The 21,862-nt window shown below is 35.7% G+C and overlaps 2 protein-coding genes across 2 annotated transcripts; both read right to left on the bottom strand.

The window, feature by feature from the left end:
* Window positions 1-3: 3 nt before the first annotated feature.
* Window positions 4-2,861, bottom strand: LOC148783512 (co-chaperone protein p23-1-like). The gene is made up of 4 exons (XM_088859575.1): window positions 2,695-2,861; window positions 674-857; window positions 261-418; window positions 4-132 (listed from the first exon to the last, which is right to left on the bottom strand). Exons 1-3 carry the CDS (start codon window positions 2,697-2,699, stop codon window positions 290-292), a joined length of 318 nt encoding a protein of 105 aa, XP_088715701.1. The 5' UTR covers window positions 2,700-2,861; the 3' UTR covers window positions 4-132; window positions 261-289.
* A 6,062-nt stretch (window positions 2,862-8,923) lies between these two features.
* On the bottom strand, window positions 8,924-19,916 carry LOC18426196 (cullin-3B). Its single transcript, XM_006832854.3, has 3 exons — window positions 19,399-19,916; window positions 12,858-14,937; window positions 8,924-9,261 (listed from the first exon to the last, which is right to left on the bottom strand). The coding sequence occupies exons 1-2, from the start codon at window positions 19,557-19,559 to the stop codon at window positions 12,897-12,899; spliced, it is 2,202 nt and encodes a 733-aa protein (XP_006832917.1). The 5' UTR covers window positions 19,560-19,916; the 3' UTR covers window positions 8,924-9,261; window positions 12,858-12,896.
* Window positions 19,917-21,862: the final 1,946 nt, after the last annotated feature.

The raw sequence follows: 21,862 nt of genomic DNA, 5'->3' as shown, positions 1-21,862 counted from the left end.
TTTGTGCACTCAAATATAAAGAATCAGCAAAACTCACTCAAATATAAAGAATCAACAAAACTTATCCGAAACCTTTGTTAACAGTTAATGCATCACATACCGAGAAATCCATGTCTCCAAAGTCCATGTCAGCTGCACACAAGAGGGAATCCGTCATAACCCATATAATGTAAGAGTAATGTTGATAAACCTAAGTTATTAAAAAAAAAAAACAAAAAATCCTATTCCAAAATTATAGTAACTTGACATCTAATACTAACCTCCCTTCTCATCGTCTTCATCAATCCATTTATCCCAATCCACCTTCAGGAATATGGGCGGTTTTTCCTTGCTGCTTAACTAATCTAGTCCACCATTTCTTCTCTTCCTTTTGTATAACATAAAAGATATGCCTCAAACCAATGCTCGACTTGCTTTTCTGTAATGAATCAATCAAAACATTGTTAAAACTTGCCGAGAGAGAGAGAGAGAGAGAGAGAGAGAGAGAGAGAGAGAGAGAGAGAGAGAGAGAGAGAGAGAGAGAGAGAGAGAGAGAGAGAGAGAGAGAGAGAGAGAGGAGAGAGAGAGGAGAGAGAGAGAGAGAAGAGAGAGAGAGAGAGAGAGAGAGGAGAGAGAGAGAGAGAGAGAGAGAGAGAGAGAGAGAGAGAGAGAGGAGAGAGGAGAGAGAGAAAACCTCAACATCAACTCTATCAAACAGCTCCATATCAACTTCATAGGGAATATTATCTGCACTCTTGGCCGAAAAGAAGAACTTGCCATCTGGGTCGAGTTTCTGCTTCACATCCTTAGCATCAGGTAATTCAATGGTGATGAAAAGCTTATCAGACCTTTGAGCCCACTTCACAGTAGGATGTCGGCTGCAAGAGACAAGCCCATGGAGTCCCATTATAACCCAAAATAGAAGCACATATAAATAGACGCACATATAAAGAAGTAGCAGATCAATACATGGGCCACCAATACATAAAGGGAAAAGTTTATATAGAGCTGAGGCTCTAAACAATCAAATTTGAGCCTACCTCAAAAATTTCACTAGACGAGGTTGTTTTGATGCCCAAATATCTTCAAATCGATCATCTCGACATCAAGATGCATGGTCATGAGAAAAAAATGGATTTCAAGTTTCGGAAATAGTGTATTTTGTAACACATTTTTGGACCGTCAATTTTCAAGATTTTCAAATTTTCATAGATTTGTCGATCTATACTATTTTTTAAGCTTTAAACTTTATAAATAAATATGAAAATATATTTTAAGGCTATCACAAATATTTCCAATATTAAAACCACATTTCTCGATACTATTTGAAGGTAGGCTCTAATTTGATTGTTTAGAGCCTAGGCTCTATACAAACCGCACCCATACATAAAAGCATACATACACAAAAAAATGAAACTATATCCATGTTGCAGTTTCGTGATCCATTAGAAATGTAACAAACAGATCAATTTTGAAACGAGAAACTCAGTGCACCATTGATAATTTGATAATATTTTTATGAGTTGCGCAGAGGTGATCAAACCAGTTCTCCAACAAACAATAAAATGGGAAAAAATAAATATATGAAGAAAATATACAATAAAAAGAAGTCGTACATGATTCTTACCAAATTACTCTTCACAATTCACCAAAACAGAGGAAAACATAATACAATCACTTTCTCAAGGAGTTAAAAACACATAAACATTTGTAATTTATTAAACCAGAAAGCGTCCAAACCAAAAATCACAAATAAATACTGATAATAATTGATATCATTTCATTAAAATGGAAAATAAAAATATCCTGCAAAAATTCCTCCCTTTTATAGCTTTCAGTATCAGATTCCTTCTAAATATGAATTATTATTCCTAATTTTCGACAAGATATTCTTCTTCACCATTATCACAGCCAACTAATTTCAGTAAATCTCGGCTACTGCTACTTTTTCCTTTCTTTTTTCCTCTTTTGAGAAGGTTGTTTAGTCTTTAATATATACAAGTCACACTGTTGGCGTGCTTGATATGAATCCTCTTCCTCCATTTATTCTTCAATCGATTAAGAAACTCAAATTAAGTAACCAGCGTTTAAAATCCCTTCTGAAATTAAAAAAATCATCATTGTTGCAATTGACATCTACAATTATGGGGGAGAGAGAGAGAGAGAGAGAGAGAGAGAGAGAGAGAGAGAGAGAGAGAGAGAGAGAGAGAGAGAGAGAGAGAGAGAGAGAGAGAGAGAGAGAGAGAGAGAGCCCTAAAGTTAAAATTACAAGAAGATAAAATTCACATACAGAGATAATTATTCTTTCATGGCAAAAATTGCAGAGACAACCATTACCAAAGAGGACAGAACAAGTAAATAAAAAAAATGAAAATTAAAGAAATATCACAGTATCACGATTCTACACAATATTGGCAAACCTCAAAGTAAACATGATTTATCTCATGTCCTGACCAGAAAATCGCCATTATCTCCATTAACTCATCAAATAAGCGAAAACAATCCAAAAAAAATACAAACCACAGTTTTATGACGGGAAAAGCAGAGACCACAAATGCATTGTATAAGCATCAAATTAGAGGAAATGCGTTGGTAATTTGTGAAAACACGTCAATAATTGCAGAAAATTAACTAAATAGAAACAAAATAAGAATATAAATTCCAAATTAACATAAAAAAATGAAGAAAACTGAGAGAATTCGTTAGAAACCCAACCTCATATTTGAAGCGGATACAATCCTCAATCAAAGAGAGAGTAATCTAAAGAGGGAAAGTCGAAAAGTGAGACGTAGTTTAAGTCTAGGGTTTCTAGGGCTTTTATAGTGCAGATAGAGAGTGCCACTGAGAGAAGAGAGGAGCTGGAATGTTCGGGAAGTCGGGCCGTTTGAAGCAAAACTTTATCTTTAAAGAAAAAGCAAAGAAAATGAATAATAAGAGGCCCTAACTTTATTAAAATGATCAAGTGGTCCTTTATAATCGATGTCGGTTCAAAAAAAGAGAAATGATTCTATAGGACTTCCGTCATCTATGTGTTAGGACTCTAAAAGATCATCATAAAATTTGGTATGGATCTATAGAAAATTCAAATCCCACATATATGTAATAACTTTTATAGAGATCCATGTCAATTTTCATGATGATCTTTTGAGATCCTACACACATGAGTGTCGGAGGGTCTAATAAGATCATTACTCTTGGAAAAATTGCTAAAATGATCTCCTCATACTATGAGAATTGTAAACGATAACCCTCCATGACAAAAAATAAAAAAAAATAAAAAATGTTTGGATAAGGACATCAAATTCACATGATATTGCAGTTCTAGTATTAGAAGATCTTCAAATGGATTATCTCGGCCTTGACTACTATGATTTTGAAAGAAAATTAGGATTTCAAATCTTAAAAATAATGTATATTATAACACATTATCTAGACGTCTATTTTGCCCTAAAATGGGTGTTCACAAACCTACAAGTTTTGTATTATTTTTTGAGCTTCAAATTTCATAGTCGGTGTTGTAAATTGAATTTAGAGTCATCATGGAGATTTTCTATGCCCAAAGTGCTTTCTGGACAAGGATTCGAGGTGAAGCTTTACTTTGTTTTCTTAAAGCTTAAGCCTTATATAAACTTCATCCAAAGTATATATAAGGTGTAATCCAGTAGAAGTAAAGTGCACCTCAAAAATTTAATCAACAAGTATGGTCCACCTCAAAAGTTTAATCAACAAGGTTATTTCAATGGAAAAAAAATATTATAATTGATCATATCGACTTGAAGTTGTATAGATAGTTGGATATAACAAAAAAAATTTCCATTTATAAAAAGAGTGCATATTGTGACATATTATCTGGACCATCTATTTTCAAAAAAATTAAGTGGGTATAGATTCGCCTAATCTATACTAATTTTAAATTTTGAATTTTATATTTAGGTGCAAAAATCGATTTTTAGGGTTTCTGGAACCAGCTCTGCATCACTTAGCAAAAGTTAGAGGTATGCCTTAGGTTGATTGTTTAAGATTGGGACCTTATGCAAACTACACTCACACTCTAAATAAAACAATATACATATCATTATACCACTCTTTTGGTGAATGCCTTATCTCCACCATTCTTAATTTGAGTTAGAGCAGTAGCTACACGTATTCATACCTTTAGTATAGAGCATATATAGCACTTCCAAAACTGGCGAGCTGGCTGGCAAACGTGTGAGTCGTGTCGGAAATGCTTGTCCAACCTAATTCCTACTAGGTTTCATTGGTTTTTATTTTTTGCAATTAGGGTTGTTACTGGGCCCGAGCAGGCCCACGGGCTTTGGGCCGAGCCCAGTTTTAGGGCAGGTTCGGCCACATGTCAAGACCTGTGGGCTAATCCTAGGCTAGCTTGGTGGGCCCGAAAGATATTCTCGAGCTAGGTCAGGGCAAGTTGGATTAGGCTCAGTTCTTTTTGCTGTATATTGCACATATTAAAAAATTCTTTTTTTTTTTTCTTTTTTTGGGGGCGGGGCCAGATTGAAAACCAAAATTTAAGAACTTGCCCATTAAAAATCATACTTTTGTATAAGATTTCCTCATAGAATCAGAAGTTAGAATGGGACTACTGTTCCAGATTGGCCTAGTGGGTGACCAGTTCAATATTCTAATTGGGTCTCTGCAAGAAACGACCAAACTGCCAAAGCATACCATGATCCACACGACCACAGAAAAGTTTTGGTCACAAGCATCGACGATCCAATTAATTGGTGAGTGGTGTTTTTTTTTTTTCCTCCTTACGAGAAGAAAATGCACAATGAGACAGATGTACAAAGTTGTATAAAGAAAAAGAGATCCACCAAAAGAAACTATTATAGAAGAGGGATTTTTGCTTGGCACATTAATTATGAGAAAGTCCACATTTCGATTTTTGCTTGGCACATTAATTATGAGAAAGTCCACATTTCTACATTTCATTATGTTCATGGTATATGGATGCATATTGTTTGTTTAATTAGACTAATTGAGTCGATATGTTGATATATCTTGTGCACTACGATAAATTGCTTCTCTATTTTATGATGTATTTTCATTTTGTAGTAAGGGATTGTCTACAAAGAGACCATTTATCTTTTGTATATAGAGGTCACAATCATTCTCACTCATTAGATGTCAAATTGGATGGTCAATCTTACTCATTAGATATCAAATTAGGGTGAATCACGAAGTTTGAGAAATTGTTTTTTTAGACCTTTGTGCCTTTTCAATGACAGTCTTACAATTACCCATTTTAAAATTTAAGGGACAAGAATGATTGTGACCTCCATGTATAAAAGATAAATATTATCTTTGTAGTTGTAGACAATCCCTTTCAGTAAATGAAAAGACTACAAAATGCCTATGGGAAAAAATGAACAATATTTTCGCCCCTAGGCTCGGCGCTATCCGATTTTTTTGGACGGCGTAGATTAAAGACCGTCACGGACATGAGTTTTTTCACCCAAAAATTGTATGGGGACCATCACGGCTTTCATAGGTCCGTGACGGTTTTTAGGGGAAATCATCACTGACATGCTATGTCCGTGACGGGGGTGAACACTGTATTTATTCGCGTATAGACGTTTTTAAGACACTTCCTTTAAGTAAATATCTTTAAGTAAATATGTATAGCTCACTTAGTTGTAGAGTGATTTTGGTGTTGTTGGTATTTTTCTCTTTTTTTGAACCATTATCTTTCATTTCCATTAGGAAAAGGCTGATCCAATTGATTTCCCAAATTATAGTTTGAACCATTATCTTTCATTTCCATTAGGAGAAGGCTGATCCAATTGATTTCCCAAATTAGAGTTTACCTATATTTCCATACCTGAAAATATGGTTGTGTTAATTCTTTAACCCAAGCTCATGTATTTGAACTCTGTGAATTGGAGGTCATTCCCTTCACATTTCATGAAGTCCTATAAGAGTTTTTTTTATTTTGATGCATAAAATTCATGTTTTTACGATGTCGATTGCGTTTACTTTTATGCAATAATTGTAAATGTGATTAATTCTACGTTTCATTTAAGTTTAGGGTGCCTTTGATCAGAGCTACCTCACATTCGAGTCTACGAGGTTCTCATTTGAGTGTTAACAATAGCCATTGATGGAGTTATGTTGTTGAGTCGTAACAGTGGTTCCTTTGAACAAAGTACACGTGATAGAATAGATTTTCTCATTATTTCTATCTGTGTTCTTTAGGATATTCTTTTTACTTTTTTAGAGTATTCCACTTGAACCAAATCACCTCTACTAATTGTTTTAGGTTGATATTGCATATTACCAGACCACGAAAGTCCACTTCCTCTCATTTTATTGCCTATTGAAGCTATACAAGTTTCCTCGAATGTATTCATTTTGATTTCTATTCTTCTAGTGGCAAGACAAAAAATAACAAAATTTGAAATGAATACATTTGAAGGAATTTAGGGATAGCTCCAATAGGAGATACAATAAAGAAAATAAGCTTAGGTGGTCTGATCATGTGCAATGTCGACCTAAAACGACAATGCTTAGAGAGGGTAATTTGGTTCGAATGGAAGCGCTCTAAAAGGCAAAAGTAAGACCCCAAAAAATATTGATGGAAATAGTGAACAAAGATATAATAACTTATAATATAACTAAAAATATGATTCTTAATAGAGCAATACGGCAGAATGTGATTCGTAAAAACAACCCCAAAATAGTTAAGAGAATACTCGGATGATGATAATGATGAAATAATCCCCACAATTTGTAAACAGCTTTTCATTCCTGTTTGGGTTGACTATAATCTGCTAACAGGACCCTTTCTTTTATAAATTTTTTCCTACCAACTTGTACTACAAACTGGGCCAACTTGGAAAGTCCCCATATTCATGGTTGGCAGCCTCTCGAAACCCCCCTTGCCACAAGAGATACCACCAAAACGCCCATAGCACATTAGAGAAGGAGAAAATGCTTATGGGTGAGGTTTGTATAAGGTGACAACCTTATAAGGTACTTCTCAAAATTTCATTACAAGGTGTATTTTCAGTGCCAAAACGCTTATCATTGCTTAACTCTATTTTTCACCCCACCCCTATAATAAAATTAAAAGCTCCAAAAATGGTACAAATCTATCATATCTATGAGCACTCGAAAAGCTTGAAAAAAAACAGCTTAAATAATGTGTTATAAAGATGGACTAATTTTAGATCTCAAAGTTCTTTTTTTTTTTTTTCATATCTATACATATTAAAGTCAAGATCAAGATGATCCATTGGAGAATTTTTTAGAAACAAAACAACCTTTTTCAATGGGTTTTTGAGGTGTACCCTATTTCTAAAGTATAAGGTTGAGACTTGTATAAAGCTCAAGTTCCTAGTGGGGTACAATGAATATTACATTTATACATCTCTTATTTTTAATTATTTCCTCAACGATAGAATCCATTACAACATAAAAGGCGAAACTCTTTAGCTCCCCCTTCCCTTTTGAATGATGAATGATGAATCGCCTTAAATTCAAGGAACACTTTAGAAGGGGTTTACGGTTTTCTCATTCTTTCTTTCTTCCTTCATTTTTTTTTAAAGTTTTTTTAGACATGTTAACAGCTAAAGTGGGGAATGGAACTCGCAAGTTCAGGTTGTGCCGCCAACCTGACTATCGCGATCCATGTATCATTCCATTTGATCTTTTGGGTCCCCTATTTCAATGTCCAATGGGGCTCTAGGAATCCCAAGCGCGTTTTTCTTTGGGACACATCAAATTCACCTTAAGACTTCATGCCCTTAAGGAGACTTATTGGTAAAAAATACCCACAAGCAAAATCCAACGGAACGGTTAACTGGCCCATGACCAAATGAGGTTTAACCAGCTTAACCGGCCGATTCAACCGTTCTCACTGAACAAGTCCCAACACAGTCAAAAAATTGTTGAAAAAAATACAAAAAAAATCTACTAAAATATGAAATGCATATAAAAAATAATTAAAACAAAACACATTCAAATGAAGTTGAAAATTAATGAAAAAAAATAGATTTTAAAGGTGGCTAGGGGTATTTTTAAAATTTTTCGAAAAAAATGGGAAAATATAAAAAATGAGTATTAATGACCAAAACAATTTCTAATCTTTACCATAATGTAAAGAATATTAAAAAATGTACTATAAATAAAATTCCTTATTTTTGGGATTATATATATAATTTTTTGAATCTTTTTTAAAAATACCGGTCGATCTAACCGGGCGGTTACCGGTTAGATCGCCAACATGACCCACACAAACTGTCCTCAGAGCAAGAAAATTGGTTGGTCCAATCAGAGAGTCTCATGGAATGAGGAAAAAGGGAAAGTCTTTGGTACGTCAGGTGACACATTTTCACAATAGCGTTCCCTGATGCATCAAGCATCCATCTTGTCGATGGATGAAGCTAAGAAACAGCAGCCCCACCAAAACTTGAAACTTACTGTTAAAATTATACGAAAAAAACACTCACTTTTATCTTTTTTTTTTTTTTGTTTTAAATTTTTTTTTTCTTTTTTCAGATTTATGCTCACCATAGTTGACATACCCCTAAATTTTTGGAGAGAGAGGACTCTTAAATGGATGAGTCATCAGATTCATCAAAACCTTGTCCGAGGACAAATAGTAAGGAGAAATAGTTTGGAATAGAACTCCAAAACAACCCTGAAAATAACAGTGTCGTTCTGAAATGGACTGACAACTATTCTTGGAAACTTCTATGCACAAAGTAGGTGAAAAAGCATGACATGGGGGGAGCTTAAAAAGGCACGCACGACATAGTAACAAGTTTCTTGGTTGTTGATACCTGCAAAGGTATCCGTATGGATGCGGACTTTACATATACATACACATACACATTATGCACATCTAAAATGCATGCACGCATCCATGTTATACATTCATGTATGACAAATGAAAGCTCAAATGCTTGTGCAAAGATTGTAGATATTCAGAAAGAAGTGTCTGTATTAGAGTTGATCTCTCATATATGTAGTGTACATGAAGGCATCATATGAGCATGATACCTTTATAGATGGAGAAAATTGATCAAAATGGCTATTGTTATGTACAGAACCATTGATGGACCTCGATCATTCGAGAAGACCAATTAGTGTTCAAATTGGTAAAACGCTGCAATGAGAAATGAATTCTCTTACCTTACAAAAGAATCAAAGTTGGACTTCAGAGTTGGACCTTAGTGCCTCCTCCATGGGTATGGTAGAAATGATGCTCACTAAGAATAATGCTCAAGGCAGATGGCACTATTCGGGGTAACAAAGCATCACCTGCAAACCAGGGTTACCATCAGACAAAAAATCGAATGTGATAAGATTTTTAAACTCCAGTTCTAAAAACTTCATAGTTAATCCTTTTTTGCTTGCCTCTTCATGAGGAACTTTATCAAATGTGTGTCTATCACAAGACAAATATGCACTTGAAAGGCTCACTAATAATGTTTTCCTTTTTTCTGATCTGGCTTGATTATATTACTCTCATAGGATCTTGATAAATTAGATGTTTTTCATAGATGAACTTTAAAATCAGAAATTCTAAAAGAATTGAAGAGTGCACAGTGCAAGCCTCCACCACTTGGGGTATCTTTAACATAAGGTTTAGAAAACCAACTACAGTCCTCTCACCAGTCATACAACATACTAGAAGCTACTCTAGTAGGCTACAAAACCTACACCATTGGGGCATCCTCTCTATGCACATAATGGAGTGGGTCAATTCATCAGGTGGTCCTTTTTGTACACCAAATAATTGAAGTTCACAAGGAGGCCAAGAAGTGCATACCCAAATAATTCAAGTGTTCAATTATGTATGCCATTCAATTCTAGAAGACCTCATTGCCATGCAATCTCGGTTCTCTTCGTGCCTTAAAAAATGCTAGCCTGGTTCTCTTGAGGATAGTGTGTCTACACTGATTTTGGCATCTTTATTTCACCAACATCATCCCTTAATCCTTCAAGATATAAATCACCTCTCATCTCAGAAGGGTTAAATCATTGTCATATATTTTTTACTTGGGTGGTGTGTCATATTATCGTACATTTTTTTAGTAGTAGAACTCTTCGTACTCATCAGGGTAAGCATAATTATTACCTAAATTATGATCATGTTGAACTCGACAGAAACTTCATGCGCTCCTGGTGCTGAACACAAAGTCCAATGCCCAAGAAAGCTTTCAACCTTCTCATACTCAACCTACTCATCTCACTTGGCCCTGAACCATACACCACTGGTGATGATCTCCAGATGCTTCCAAGGCTAAGATTTGCCTCAATGTTCTAGAATCCAACTAACACCTTAAGAACCTCTTCACTGCAAACCACTGAGATTGCACACCACCAAAAGTCTCCAACTCTATTTGTTAAAAATTAACAAATCCAAACCCTTTCCTAACCATGTCCATGCCAACTTCATCCATCTCATAGTCCCATTTCCTTTTTTTGGTCATCCATCTCATAGCCCCATTCACCATGGCCCCACGAGACCTCCAACCAAATATCGAGAATTTTTAATCTCCCACATTTCTGCTCGATTATAGAATAACCTAATAGAGATAACAATGTTGTCATAATGTATGTTATCACAATGTCCGCACACATCAACTTAATGAACAATTCATCAATAGCCTAGAATATTAGCTAGTTATGAGAAACCATGTGAAGACCATACATAGGTATCCAGCTTATATATGATATCAAGAATACCCTGTCCAACTTATACAAGATCAAGAAGACCCATGACTTATGTCAAAGGGAAAAGTTTATATAGAGCCGAGGCTCTAAACAATCAAATTTGAGCTTACCTCAAGAATTTCACTAGACGAAGTTGTTTTGATGCCCAACTATCCTCAGATTGATCATCTCGACACCAAGATGCATGGATATGAGAAAAAAATGGATTTCAAGTTTTGGAAATAATGTATTTTGTAACACATTTTTGGACCGTCAATTTTCAAGATTTTCAGGTTTTCATAGAATTGTTGATCTACACTATTTTTGAAGCTTTAAACTTTATAAGTAAAGATGAAAATATATTTTAACGCTATCACAAGGATTTCCAGTATTGAAACCACATTTCTTGATACTATTTGAAGGTAAGCTCTAATTTGATAGTTTAGAGCCTAGGCTCTATACAAACCGCACCCTATGTCAAAATCCATAAAACATTCCCCAAATGAGGGGTAATCATTTCCAGAAGCGACTTATAGGCTGCTAAAACAAGGTTTCATTTATCCCCAATCGTAGACACAAATAACTCCCAAATAATGAAACTAAGGCCAGAAGATTTACAAAACTTTCAAAATCTGCACCATTCTCCGAAGAACAGAATTCCAATCAACATGGGATGCAAATCCCCACAAATAGAAAGAGGATTCATCCTCCATACTAATCTTTTTTAAGGGAACAGCCCAAATTGAGTGCCATGAAATTGCAGCTCGCAACACAAGGAAGAGACAATTCTTGGAAGTTATGCAACAACCTAATCAATTTTCAGCACAAATGTCAACTAATTTCAGTAAGAACATGCAAACTGTTCTCCAGAAGACTCCAAAAGATACATATTAATATCACCCTGGCCAGAAGCTCTCTCTCTTAAAAAGAAAAATCAAACTCCGTAACTTTTTCCCTAGCAGACAGAAAACGTAAGTTTATCATGTTTGAGCTGAGTCCACTATCAAATAACTCCAGGTGGCACAAATACATACAAAGCCAACTATTTTGTTAGATAAAAGAAGTAACAAACAGGAGTCCTAGTCAACCCAACAAGTCTATTAAAGGAATGGAGTTATTTGTCACTTAAGGAAAAAGAGGCCTTTCTGCAGGGTTATGGTTGTTTTGATAGTGTTTCAAGCAGGGGACCAAAAGTCCTTCACACTTGACTATAGGACTAAACAAAGAAGGCTGTTTTCACTCTGGAATGGGTGGAGAAAAAAAATGGCCCTATTACGAAATTTTTCCTGTCCATGTGGGGACTAAAACCATGACAAGTACACGTAAGATTTTAACTTACGCTAGGAAAGTTGACTAGACATCAGAATAATCGCTAGGAAAGTTGACTAGATGTCAGGATAATCCTGATATTCTCCATCTTGTGAACTACACAATTAGCAGCATTAATGACCAATAAAATAGACTGCTTTAACTGGAGGGTGAATATTCCTCTAATTCAAACTTCTCCTTGAACTCTAAAATGCCCAATCAGAAGTTTTGACTATGCTTCAAACTTCATTAGATACACCCCAACAGTTACAGTCAAACACCCCAACAGTTTCAGTCAAAACAGAAACTATTATTAACAGAAGCAATATTAATTACCCAAGATCTTTATGTAACTCCCTGCCTCCCTCAGAATACACCACAAGAAGTGCCATTATAGTGAGATATAATTTTTAAATAGTGGCACTGTGGTAAGATATCCACCATTTAATGTCACGTACAACCAAAGAACATCAAGTAATCCGAGTAATGGTATAACCAAAATTAAGGTTTTAGCGAAGCTCCAATCACAACAAGCTACAAGCATAATATGAATCAGGTGCGCAATATTCCATACATGTCACTTACAATACCAGTCAATGAAGAATGAGTCCCATCCAACAGAGAGATTTGTTCAACAACCCCAAAACAAATTTGTCACAGAAACCAACCACTTTATGGCAAGATAAGAAGTCATGGACAATATGAAGAAAATCCTAGCAACTGTTCGTCACCAAGAAATGTGCTCCAGGCTTGACTAAAATGAAGCCTGGAGAACATCAATCTAACACTTTTCATCGGTGTAAAGAAATGCAAAGCAGTAAGAAACAGATGAGAGAATTGCACATTATAAAGTTCAAAATCAAACTGGATTTTAAGACAGCCTTGCTCACCAATTAAGCCAGCAAAGCCAAGGGCACGCGGGGAATGGTTCAAGCAAGATAACGATACAGTTTTCTATCAGTTTTGTCCCTCTCCAAAAACTCACGCTCAATGAGTGACTCAATTCTCTTCTTTATTACAACAGGGTTAGGTAGGAACCGTGACTGCAACTGCTTTGTAACCTCAGCTACAATATTGTTATGCTCCAAGACACGCCTCGACTTCATGATCCTCACAATAGCAGCCTCAATTTGAGGCTTTCGGTCCTCCTCCACCTTCTGTCGCGTCTCCTGTTTCTCCGGTTCTGACTCCTTCTGGGCAGCAACTGTCCCTATCTTAACCTTGTAAAACTTGCTCGTAAACTTGTCATTGAAGAAGAAAACGTCATCTTCTGCCACATCTTTGCTCATGGGCTCCTTGCGTAATATGTTTCTCCCCTTCACCAACGCCAAGGATTGCAAGCACCTCTTAAGATCTGATGATGGAATCTCAGTTGCCTGTTCAATATCTTTATAGCTTAATCGATCAGCTGAATTGAACAGCATTAGAACACACATTTGATAGGTCGAGACATTAAGCTCATGCTTTTGACCCTTGCCAAAGGTAGCTTTAAGATCCGCTGTGCCCATGTTTGCTTGCCATGATAATCTCCGACCTGTATGTGTGCTAAGGTAGTAAGTTCGAAACTTTTCACAAACACCCAAAATTTCAGCAGGGAGGTTACATGAAGCACTCGGCCAAGTAGGCCAAGAACCAGTCGTCAAAACCTGGACAGCTAGGGTTGGACCATCACTGGTGTCAGATGACAAGCTAGCATAGAAACCCTGCATCGTATCTTGAGAGGTCTTCATATCAGTGAACATGCCTTCCAACTTAGATGTAAACTGATACCCACATTCTGTCTTTAACTTAACTATTAAGCTTCTCTCTGCATCATCTGAAACAGATTTTCCAGACAAGAGTCGCTTAGCTAGGTGTTGCTTATAGTATTTCTCAAAGACGTCTTTCTCCTGCAAGTATCGGAAGAGCATCATGACTTTGTCAAGTATGATTTCGACATCTTCTTCACTAACCCCCTTCAGTCCCTTCCGAAGCTTATCATCAACAAATAAAGAAATAAACTCAGGTGACCTCGCATTGAGATTGATGAAATATTCAAAGGATGAGTTTAGAGCAGCTTGGAAAGTCTTATCATTGCCAAAGGCCTGGACGATGATCTTGTCATGCTTATCTCTCTCATCCAAGAGCCTTTGCACAAATTCCACCGGGTCCTTCAATTTCTCAGGGTCCGTTACAAGCTGCTTTCCAGTGTCTCGAAGATAAGAAGTCATAACGTCTCGGATAGTGGATAGCCCATTAGGGACCCGGCGGAACAAATTATACATTCGTGATAAGTCATCATACTTGTCGTCTACAAGCATATTCACTAGTCCTGAATTTTCCATATAAACTAATCTCTGCATGTGGTTGGCAATCATCTCCTTCTCAACAACGTTTGTAATTTTGGCTTCGCTTCTAGCATCTAAATAGTGGGATACCCTTTCCATCTCTTCATTCAACCGCCTCTCAACCTTCTTTAAATACTCTCCACAATCACAACATTCTATAAACTGCTGAGATTCAATACTGTAAAAGTTGGCTGAGATCTCAAGAAAATGTCTCTCAAAGTCTTCTTGGTAAACTGCAGATCCCAAATCCATAAGCATCTTTATTATATTGCGCATCAGCCCTCTGTTGATGACTTCTCCAGTTCGTTCTCTATGTACAAGCTCAAGAAGTGTATTGAGTAACCTTGTCTGGATTTTAGGGGAATGGATGATGTGGTCCCGCCAAAGGTTCAAACCCAGTTCATGCACTGGCGTCTTTTGATTGTTGGTGACAAAAGTCCTATCCATGTACATTAATATGTCCCGAATCATTTGCAGGGCTTTATTGTGATCTCCCCATTTCCTATTCAACTCCTCCAAGAATAGACCCCCTTGGGCTGCTTCAATAGTTTTGCATATCTCTTTCAGATGCCATGTCATAGTAGTGACTAGACCAGAGTACAACTTATCTCCATACTTGTGCAGAACCATATTGTATGCATTCCTACATATAAAAGAACTGAAGCCTTAGTTCCATTTAACTGCCTGATTACAAGCAAAGTAGACCCAAAGCACAATAAAAGTTAAGTTTTAGATTGCTTTAAGTAAAAATAACTAATTAATTATAGAAAAGAAATAGATAAAGGCAATTCTGACTCCAAACCAAATTTTCAGCATAAATATTGAGGAAGTTTTTGATATGTAAGATATGCACCTGAAAAGTAATATACAAAATTTCATCAATATCACTCAAAACACCATTTCACCCCACATATTAGGGGCTAGCATATAAATGCCACCCAATTGGTCCATTCAACCGGTATAAAAAACCAATTTTTAGTTGGATTTCAGCTGAAATTTGCTACAGAATTCAACCAATGAAAACTTTAATACTACAAATATGCGACAAATATTTTCCATTACAATAGCAAATTTAATACCTTCCATTTCAATCAATTAAATGCTTCAGACAGATATACCAAATATGCTCCAGGCCTATGATTAGTGGACTTGACAACAGCCATGTTTCTATCTGAAATAACATACAGTTGTATAGAGTGCCACTAATGATGTTAAAGGTATGAGGGCACTAAGAAGAACTTCACTTTCCATTCGAACCTTTGAATACTAGCCACCCTATATTACATATAAACTAAAACACAATAAAAGAGACCATATCTAATGGAATTGCAATAAGATTCTCCAAAAAATTGCAATCAGAATTCTCAAGAGCTCCCAAGGCTGTAGTGATGATCAACACCAATAGCTCACCAACATATAAGAACCCAATATATGATTTCACATGTGCCCTTCATAAATTTGTTCACATATGAATACGAAAACCCAAGTTATAAGCTTCCTGTTGTTATCAAGAAAAAGAAGAAGTTATAAGCTTCATGCTAATCAAAATTCTCATGTCTTTTACTAATTCATGCAAAATGAACCTATGATAATTTCTTTTTAATGGACAATTCAAGCACAATCAGTCCAATAAGACACATACGAGCAGAGAAAAAAGGCAAGGCAAAACCTTCCACGATTAATAGTCGAACACTTTTTCGTTTTCTGTTGCCATTTTTTCCCATGTATATTTACAGGACCAGGCAGTGTGATCATGAGAAAGGCACTGGTCTAAAAGAAGCAGTAGCTCTAACAGCCATTAAAATTGTGATACAATAAAGCAAGCTATAAGTTTCGACAATTTTTGGGCTCATGTATATTGCATGCACTATTTTTATAAATTTGGGCTTCTCAAACTCTTCTGACCAGGAATACTTAATGCTCATCCCTGCTTACTTCAATTGAAACTGCATCACCAGAAAAATGTGGGTATGGAAAGTCATAGTAATATGTCCAATGCCTTCCCTCAGAGTCACAATAGGGTGGGCCCAGTACAGCAAGCACCATGAATGCCATTAGGCATGAAAAATTATGCATGCAGCCCACCCAAAGTCAGATGGAGAATGAAACATTTGCATGGGGCCCTAAACATTGATTCCACCTTCAAATTTTCTAGTCGAACGTAACTCATTGTCTCTGATTTGGCTTTCGCCAGCAAAGAAAAGATGGTTGATGGGCTCACCCGTTGAAAGGAAAGGAGCCCAGTCAAAAGATTTTATGTGAATCAACCCAAAGAGAAGCTTGCTGCACACTGTCATGTTGGAATGATTGTGAAGATGCAATCATAAAATGCCAATTGTGAAGTTGTGATACTCGTAAAGGTGAAGATATTCGAAGGGTGAGTGGCATTCAGTTTCATCTGTCTGGAAATATGGCATGAGCTATTTCAGACCAACATCTGATGGGTCTCCTGCTAACTAAAAGAGACTGAAGCCTTTTAACTTGTGGGTAAGATGGAAGGTTTACAGCAACAGAGAAGACATCTTTGCAGGTCTCAAAGAGCCATTGAACACCAATAGACATGAGATTCTTATGCATTCTTTGTTCTTCTTCGCCTTCTTCTCAGGTCCAAAATATAGAAACTATGGCCCCTCTTCTCCAATAGCCCTGCTCCTATCCTCCTCTGGATAGCACCAGAAGATAAAATACCATGAAAGAGATAAGAGTATGGGGTTAGAGAGAGAGAGAGATCTGTGAGAATGGGAGATGGGTTTGCAGAGAAGAAAGGAAAAAATTGGTTGGGAAGGCTGGGGGGGGGGGGGGGGGGGGGGGGGGGTATAGATCTGTGAAAATGGAAGTTATAGAGATGGGTTTGTAGAGAGATGGAAAATGTGAGAAAAATGGAAAATAGATAGGGAGAAAAATCTCAGTGAGATGATGCGATTAAAAGATGGATTAAAAAAATTGAACTAGAAAGAGAGATATATATCTAGAGAGAGAGAGAGAGAGAGGATGGGCAGACAAATCTAGATAAAGAACTCTAGAAAAATGGGAATTTCATTGATGGATTTTGAAGCAACCATGAAAAGATGGAAACTTGCACAGAGAGAGAGAGAGAGAGAGAGAGAGAGAGAGAGAGAGAGAGAGAGAGAGAGAGAGAGAGAGAGAGAGGAGATCCTTGGGAGAGAGGTTAAGGCAGCTAAGGAGAAGAGAAGCGGTATAAAAGAGAGAAAATAGGGTTCAACAAATATTTTTGTCTGTTTTGGAGGGAAAGATGAGGTTTGAGCAAAACCAGGGGCATGAACAAAAACCAATTATGACATGGGCCTATGTCATTTCTCAAACTATACTACAAAGCAGGTTAAATTTTAATGAAGCAATTCAAACTTTTTAAAATTAAGATTTGTTATAATTCAAAACGTTCACCAAAAGAATGAAATTGAGCAGTCAATTAAAATCAATTACGTGTAAAGGAGAGCACATAGTTCATCCCTGTGCAACCTGAGTGGCTGTTTTCTTAGAGAAAGTGCAGATCAAGATATCACTTAAATATAGTTATATTCAAACCAAAGTAAAAGATATGAAAAAGTCCTATAAGATTTGCTTAGTGGTGGAATATCAATTAGGTTGTGGGAGGTCAAGGGTTAAAATCCTTGAAGTTTGTCCTAGAAAAACTAACAAAGCTGCCTACCCTTTTTTAGGATTGTGCTCAAAACTAGGTGGTTAGGGCGGCAGGGCACCACATGTGATGGCTTGAGTTCCATACCTACCCTTCCCTGCTGAACAAACCAGGAAAAAATAAAAAAACACACACGCACAAAAAAAAAAAAAAAAAAAAAAAAAAAAAAAGAAGAAGAAGAAGAAAAGAAAAAGATATGAAAAGAAATTGTATCAGGAAAACAGAAAATGAACCATTCAGTGGCCCTATCCACACAAAAACCCTAAAAAGAAGTTGCTTAAAAAGGAAAAAAATAGGGTGACAAACAGTTTGCTATTTGATCCAATTAACCATCATAATTCTTCCCATGCCTTAAAATGGGTGAGAAACAGTTTGCTATTTGATCCAATTAACCATCATAATGCTTCCGATCTACAAAAGCATGGTGGCCATCTACATGCCCAGATTAACTTGAAGCAATAGCAATCTCACATATTATAAAACTCTTAAAACACTAAAGAAATAAAGTAATCAACAGAACCTTACACAAAGTTAGCATATTTCAAAAACCAAAAAAAAACCCAGAACCTTACACATTGAGAATTATGGAATAGGAACAAAACCAATAGTCATTTGTTTTGATAATCAAATGAACTGATAATCATGATTCACCATAAAACCATAATAAACTTCCCATAAATGTCAATAATAAGGTAACTTAAAGTAAATGTCAAAGCCTGGCACGCAGAGCTTATATGAACTGTGATCCATTGCAGACGAAAGAATGAATCACATACTAAAAAAGGAAACCAGTAAAAATGAAAGCATTCAACAATTTCAATTTGATTTTTTTTTTTTTTTTTTTTTTTTTTAAGAAATGTCACCAGGGCAATGTCATCGCAACATTTCGAACCAATAAAACTAAGTCAGGAAAAATCAATAAGTTAATCAACCAAAATGCTTCCCATAAGATTCCCAGAATCACAGCATCAACATCAATTCCTGAACATATATGCACAAGAAACAATAAAACGCAGTGGAGAAGATAACAGAATCATTCACCAAAAAACGCTAATCTCGGTGACTTTAGCCAAAAACATAAATCCCAAACGAAACCCAAAAAAGAAAACAAAAGAAAGATCGAGGTAACTCAATCAAAACCCAATTTCCCTAAGCAAGAAGATAAACACAAACACGCATAGGATCATATCTCATCAGACAGGATCGCCAAAACAAATAGAAACTTAACAGAAGATTAATAGAAACCAGACAATACAACAAAGCAGTAATAATAATCAAGGAAATAACATAAGCATGAAAGCATGAAACAGATACAAAATGAGAAAATAAAAAAGAAATAATGGACAAATTATCAAATCTCCCATGAGTAGCCACAAAACAGAAGAATCAACAATCATAGACAAAATAAACAGTAAATTACAGATTCATTTTTGCTAAATAACTCACCTGTATAATTCTTCAAAGCTAAGGCCACTGGCATTATGATTGTAAATCTCATGAATAGCGTGCTCAAGAATCTTCCATGTCTTCTCTGCATACTTCGGATCCATGTCAACCTTGTGCTTGAAAGGCTCTATCCTGAAATTCTTCCTCTTTGGAGTACTCATCTTCACACAAATCCCTAAAACCGCTTGGACCAAAGAAAACCACTTAGTACACCAAAGAGCGGTTTCCCAAAACCTCCAATTCCTGTAAAACAATGGAAAACCCCTAAAATCTTACGCAAACATGGATTAAAGGCAGAAACCCATTGGAAAACCGCTTTCGATGGAGAACAAGGGGAAGAAAACCGCTATGGGCTCCAAACGAGCAGTTTTGGAGTGAGAAATGCGCAGTTCTGAGAGACCGGGAATTATTCCTAGAGAGAGAAAGAGAGAAAAACCCCAAAAAGCATTTGATGAAGGCGAAACCCTTGACACTGGTTTTTCTTTCCTCCGATTACTGAATTTATTTTCGGATAAAAATGGAAGGGCGCCCTCCAGCTGTTTATAGGAAAGGGCAATGTCGGAAATTACCCTTGACTAATAGGTAAATTACAAGGTAAACGTATTCTCTACCCAAAATAACAAAGCGTTGGATGCCTACATTGTTGACTTCCACTTGCTGCTTTCATAGCCATAATATAATATCGTGCGGGATTGTATGCAACCATAGTAATCATATTTTTTTTAGGTGGAGGTCGTAATTATTTTTATTTATTAAATATCAAATTAGATGTTTTAGGATAAATCACTAAGCAGGAGAATTTTTTTTTAGGATTTTATGTCTATTCAATATTAAGGGACGAGAATAATTACGACTTCCATGTACAAAAGATAAAAATATGTGGTTTCTATAAGATTGTAACTTTAAACAATCCAATTAAGGTGTACCTTCAAATTTTATTATAACATGTAATTTTGTTGTAAATAATTTTTAAGATTATCTTAAAATCTATTTTTACATTTAATTAGAAAATTTTAAATTTAAAAAATGGTTAAAATCAAGTAGATCTATAAATATATGAAAATCTTGAAAATTGGCGGTCTAGATAATGTGCTGTGAGATGTACTATTTCTTGGACACAAAAGCTTTAGTTTTTTTCTTATTCATGTCGAGATGATCAATTAAATGGGTTTTTAACATTAAAACAACATTTCCAATAGATTTTTGAGTTGCATATGTGACTTTACATTTTAAGGTTGCGACCTTCTATATACGTTTCCCAAAGATAAATGACCCCTTTTAAGACAATACCATATTGTGCTTCGGCGGATGTAAGGTATACACTTGCTCTCACGGGTGAAAGATCCTCGAATATCTACTTACATGAAATTATATGCTTTACTTTGCTAGTATTTTGTAAAAAGAAAAAATTTAGAGAAATTTACCATATTGCAATTATGATTTGAAGTATTTAGCATCTTTATGCATATATTTTTTCATCAAATTTTAAATTGCACATCATTCTTTTGTATCAAATTTTAAAAAGCCCTGGCACATCAAAATAGTTTTAAAAATTTATCAAAATATACCTTGAGTAAAATGTAAAATAGTTCAAATATTAAGTGTAGTTTGATAAATTTCTACAAACATTTTAAACTTATGTTATAGAAGTAAGATGCACCTCAAAAATCCATATGCAAAATGTTGTTTTGAGGTTAGAAGATCATATAATTAGTCATCTCACCCTAGTCATATTAAAAATGGGCATTCTCACCTCAACTTATAAATTTAAAAAAATGGACATTCTAAATAATGTGAATTGAATTGATGCTTTATAATTTCCTTTTTTAGGTTGGTTTAGGTAGGTCACATCCTAGAAGTTTATCCTAGACCATACCTCTAGATCCTAGACCATACCTCTAGCTAGGCTTTTTGCCCTATCGAGTGATGTACATAAAGCATATATTCTTGCCAAAAGAAAATATACTTTCACTAGAGCATATAGTAAAGTATGTCTAGAATGGATTTAGAACTCCAAGTTTTGGAACAGGCCTAATCTCTTCACACAGTGACTAATCTAAAAAAAGGGAAACTACAACATATGAACAAAGATTATTCAAATCCTAGACAGTGAGCATGTGTGTTTAGGACCCAAACCACTTTTCTTCTTTTTGAAGAAGGGTGTGGTTTGCATAAGATTGTAACCTTAAGCTATTGTTGTTATCTTTGCTTCGCTTCGGGCAAAGCACCTGAAGTCTTTGGGTTTACCTCAATAACGAAGCGAACCAAATACCAAAATATACTCTTAAAATTTGTTACCTGTTAGTATTATTAAAAGTTTAAAACTTTCCATACGCAAGTAAAAGGTAGTAAACTTATGATGCCACGTATAGCAGGAAAATACGAAAAGAAAATGCTACCTTTTATACTTTGACACGTATAGAGAGAAATACCAAAATACCGCCTCACCGACTTTGACAGGCTA

The sequence above is a fragment of the Amborella trichopoda genome, chromosome 1, assembly GCF_054954075.1.
Source record: "Amborella trichopoda isolate Santa Cruz 75 chromosome 1, AtrichopodaSantaCruz75HAP2 v2.0, whole genome shotgun sequence".
Lineage (NCBI taxonomy): Eukaryota > Viridiplantae > Streptophyta > Magnoliopsida > Amborellales > Amborellaceae > Amborella > Amborella trichopoda.
This window is presented reverse-complemented; position numbering and strand designations above follow the sequence as displayed.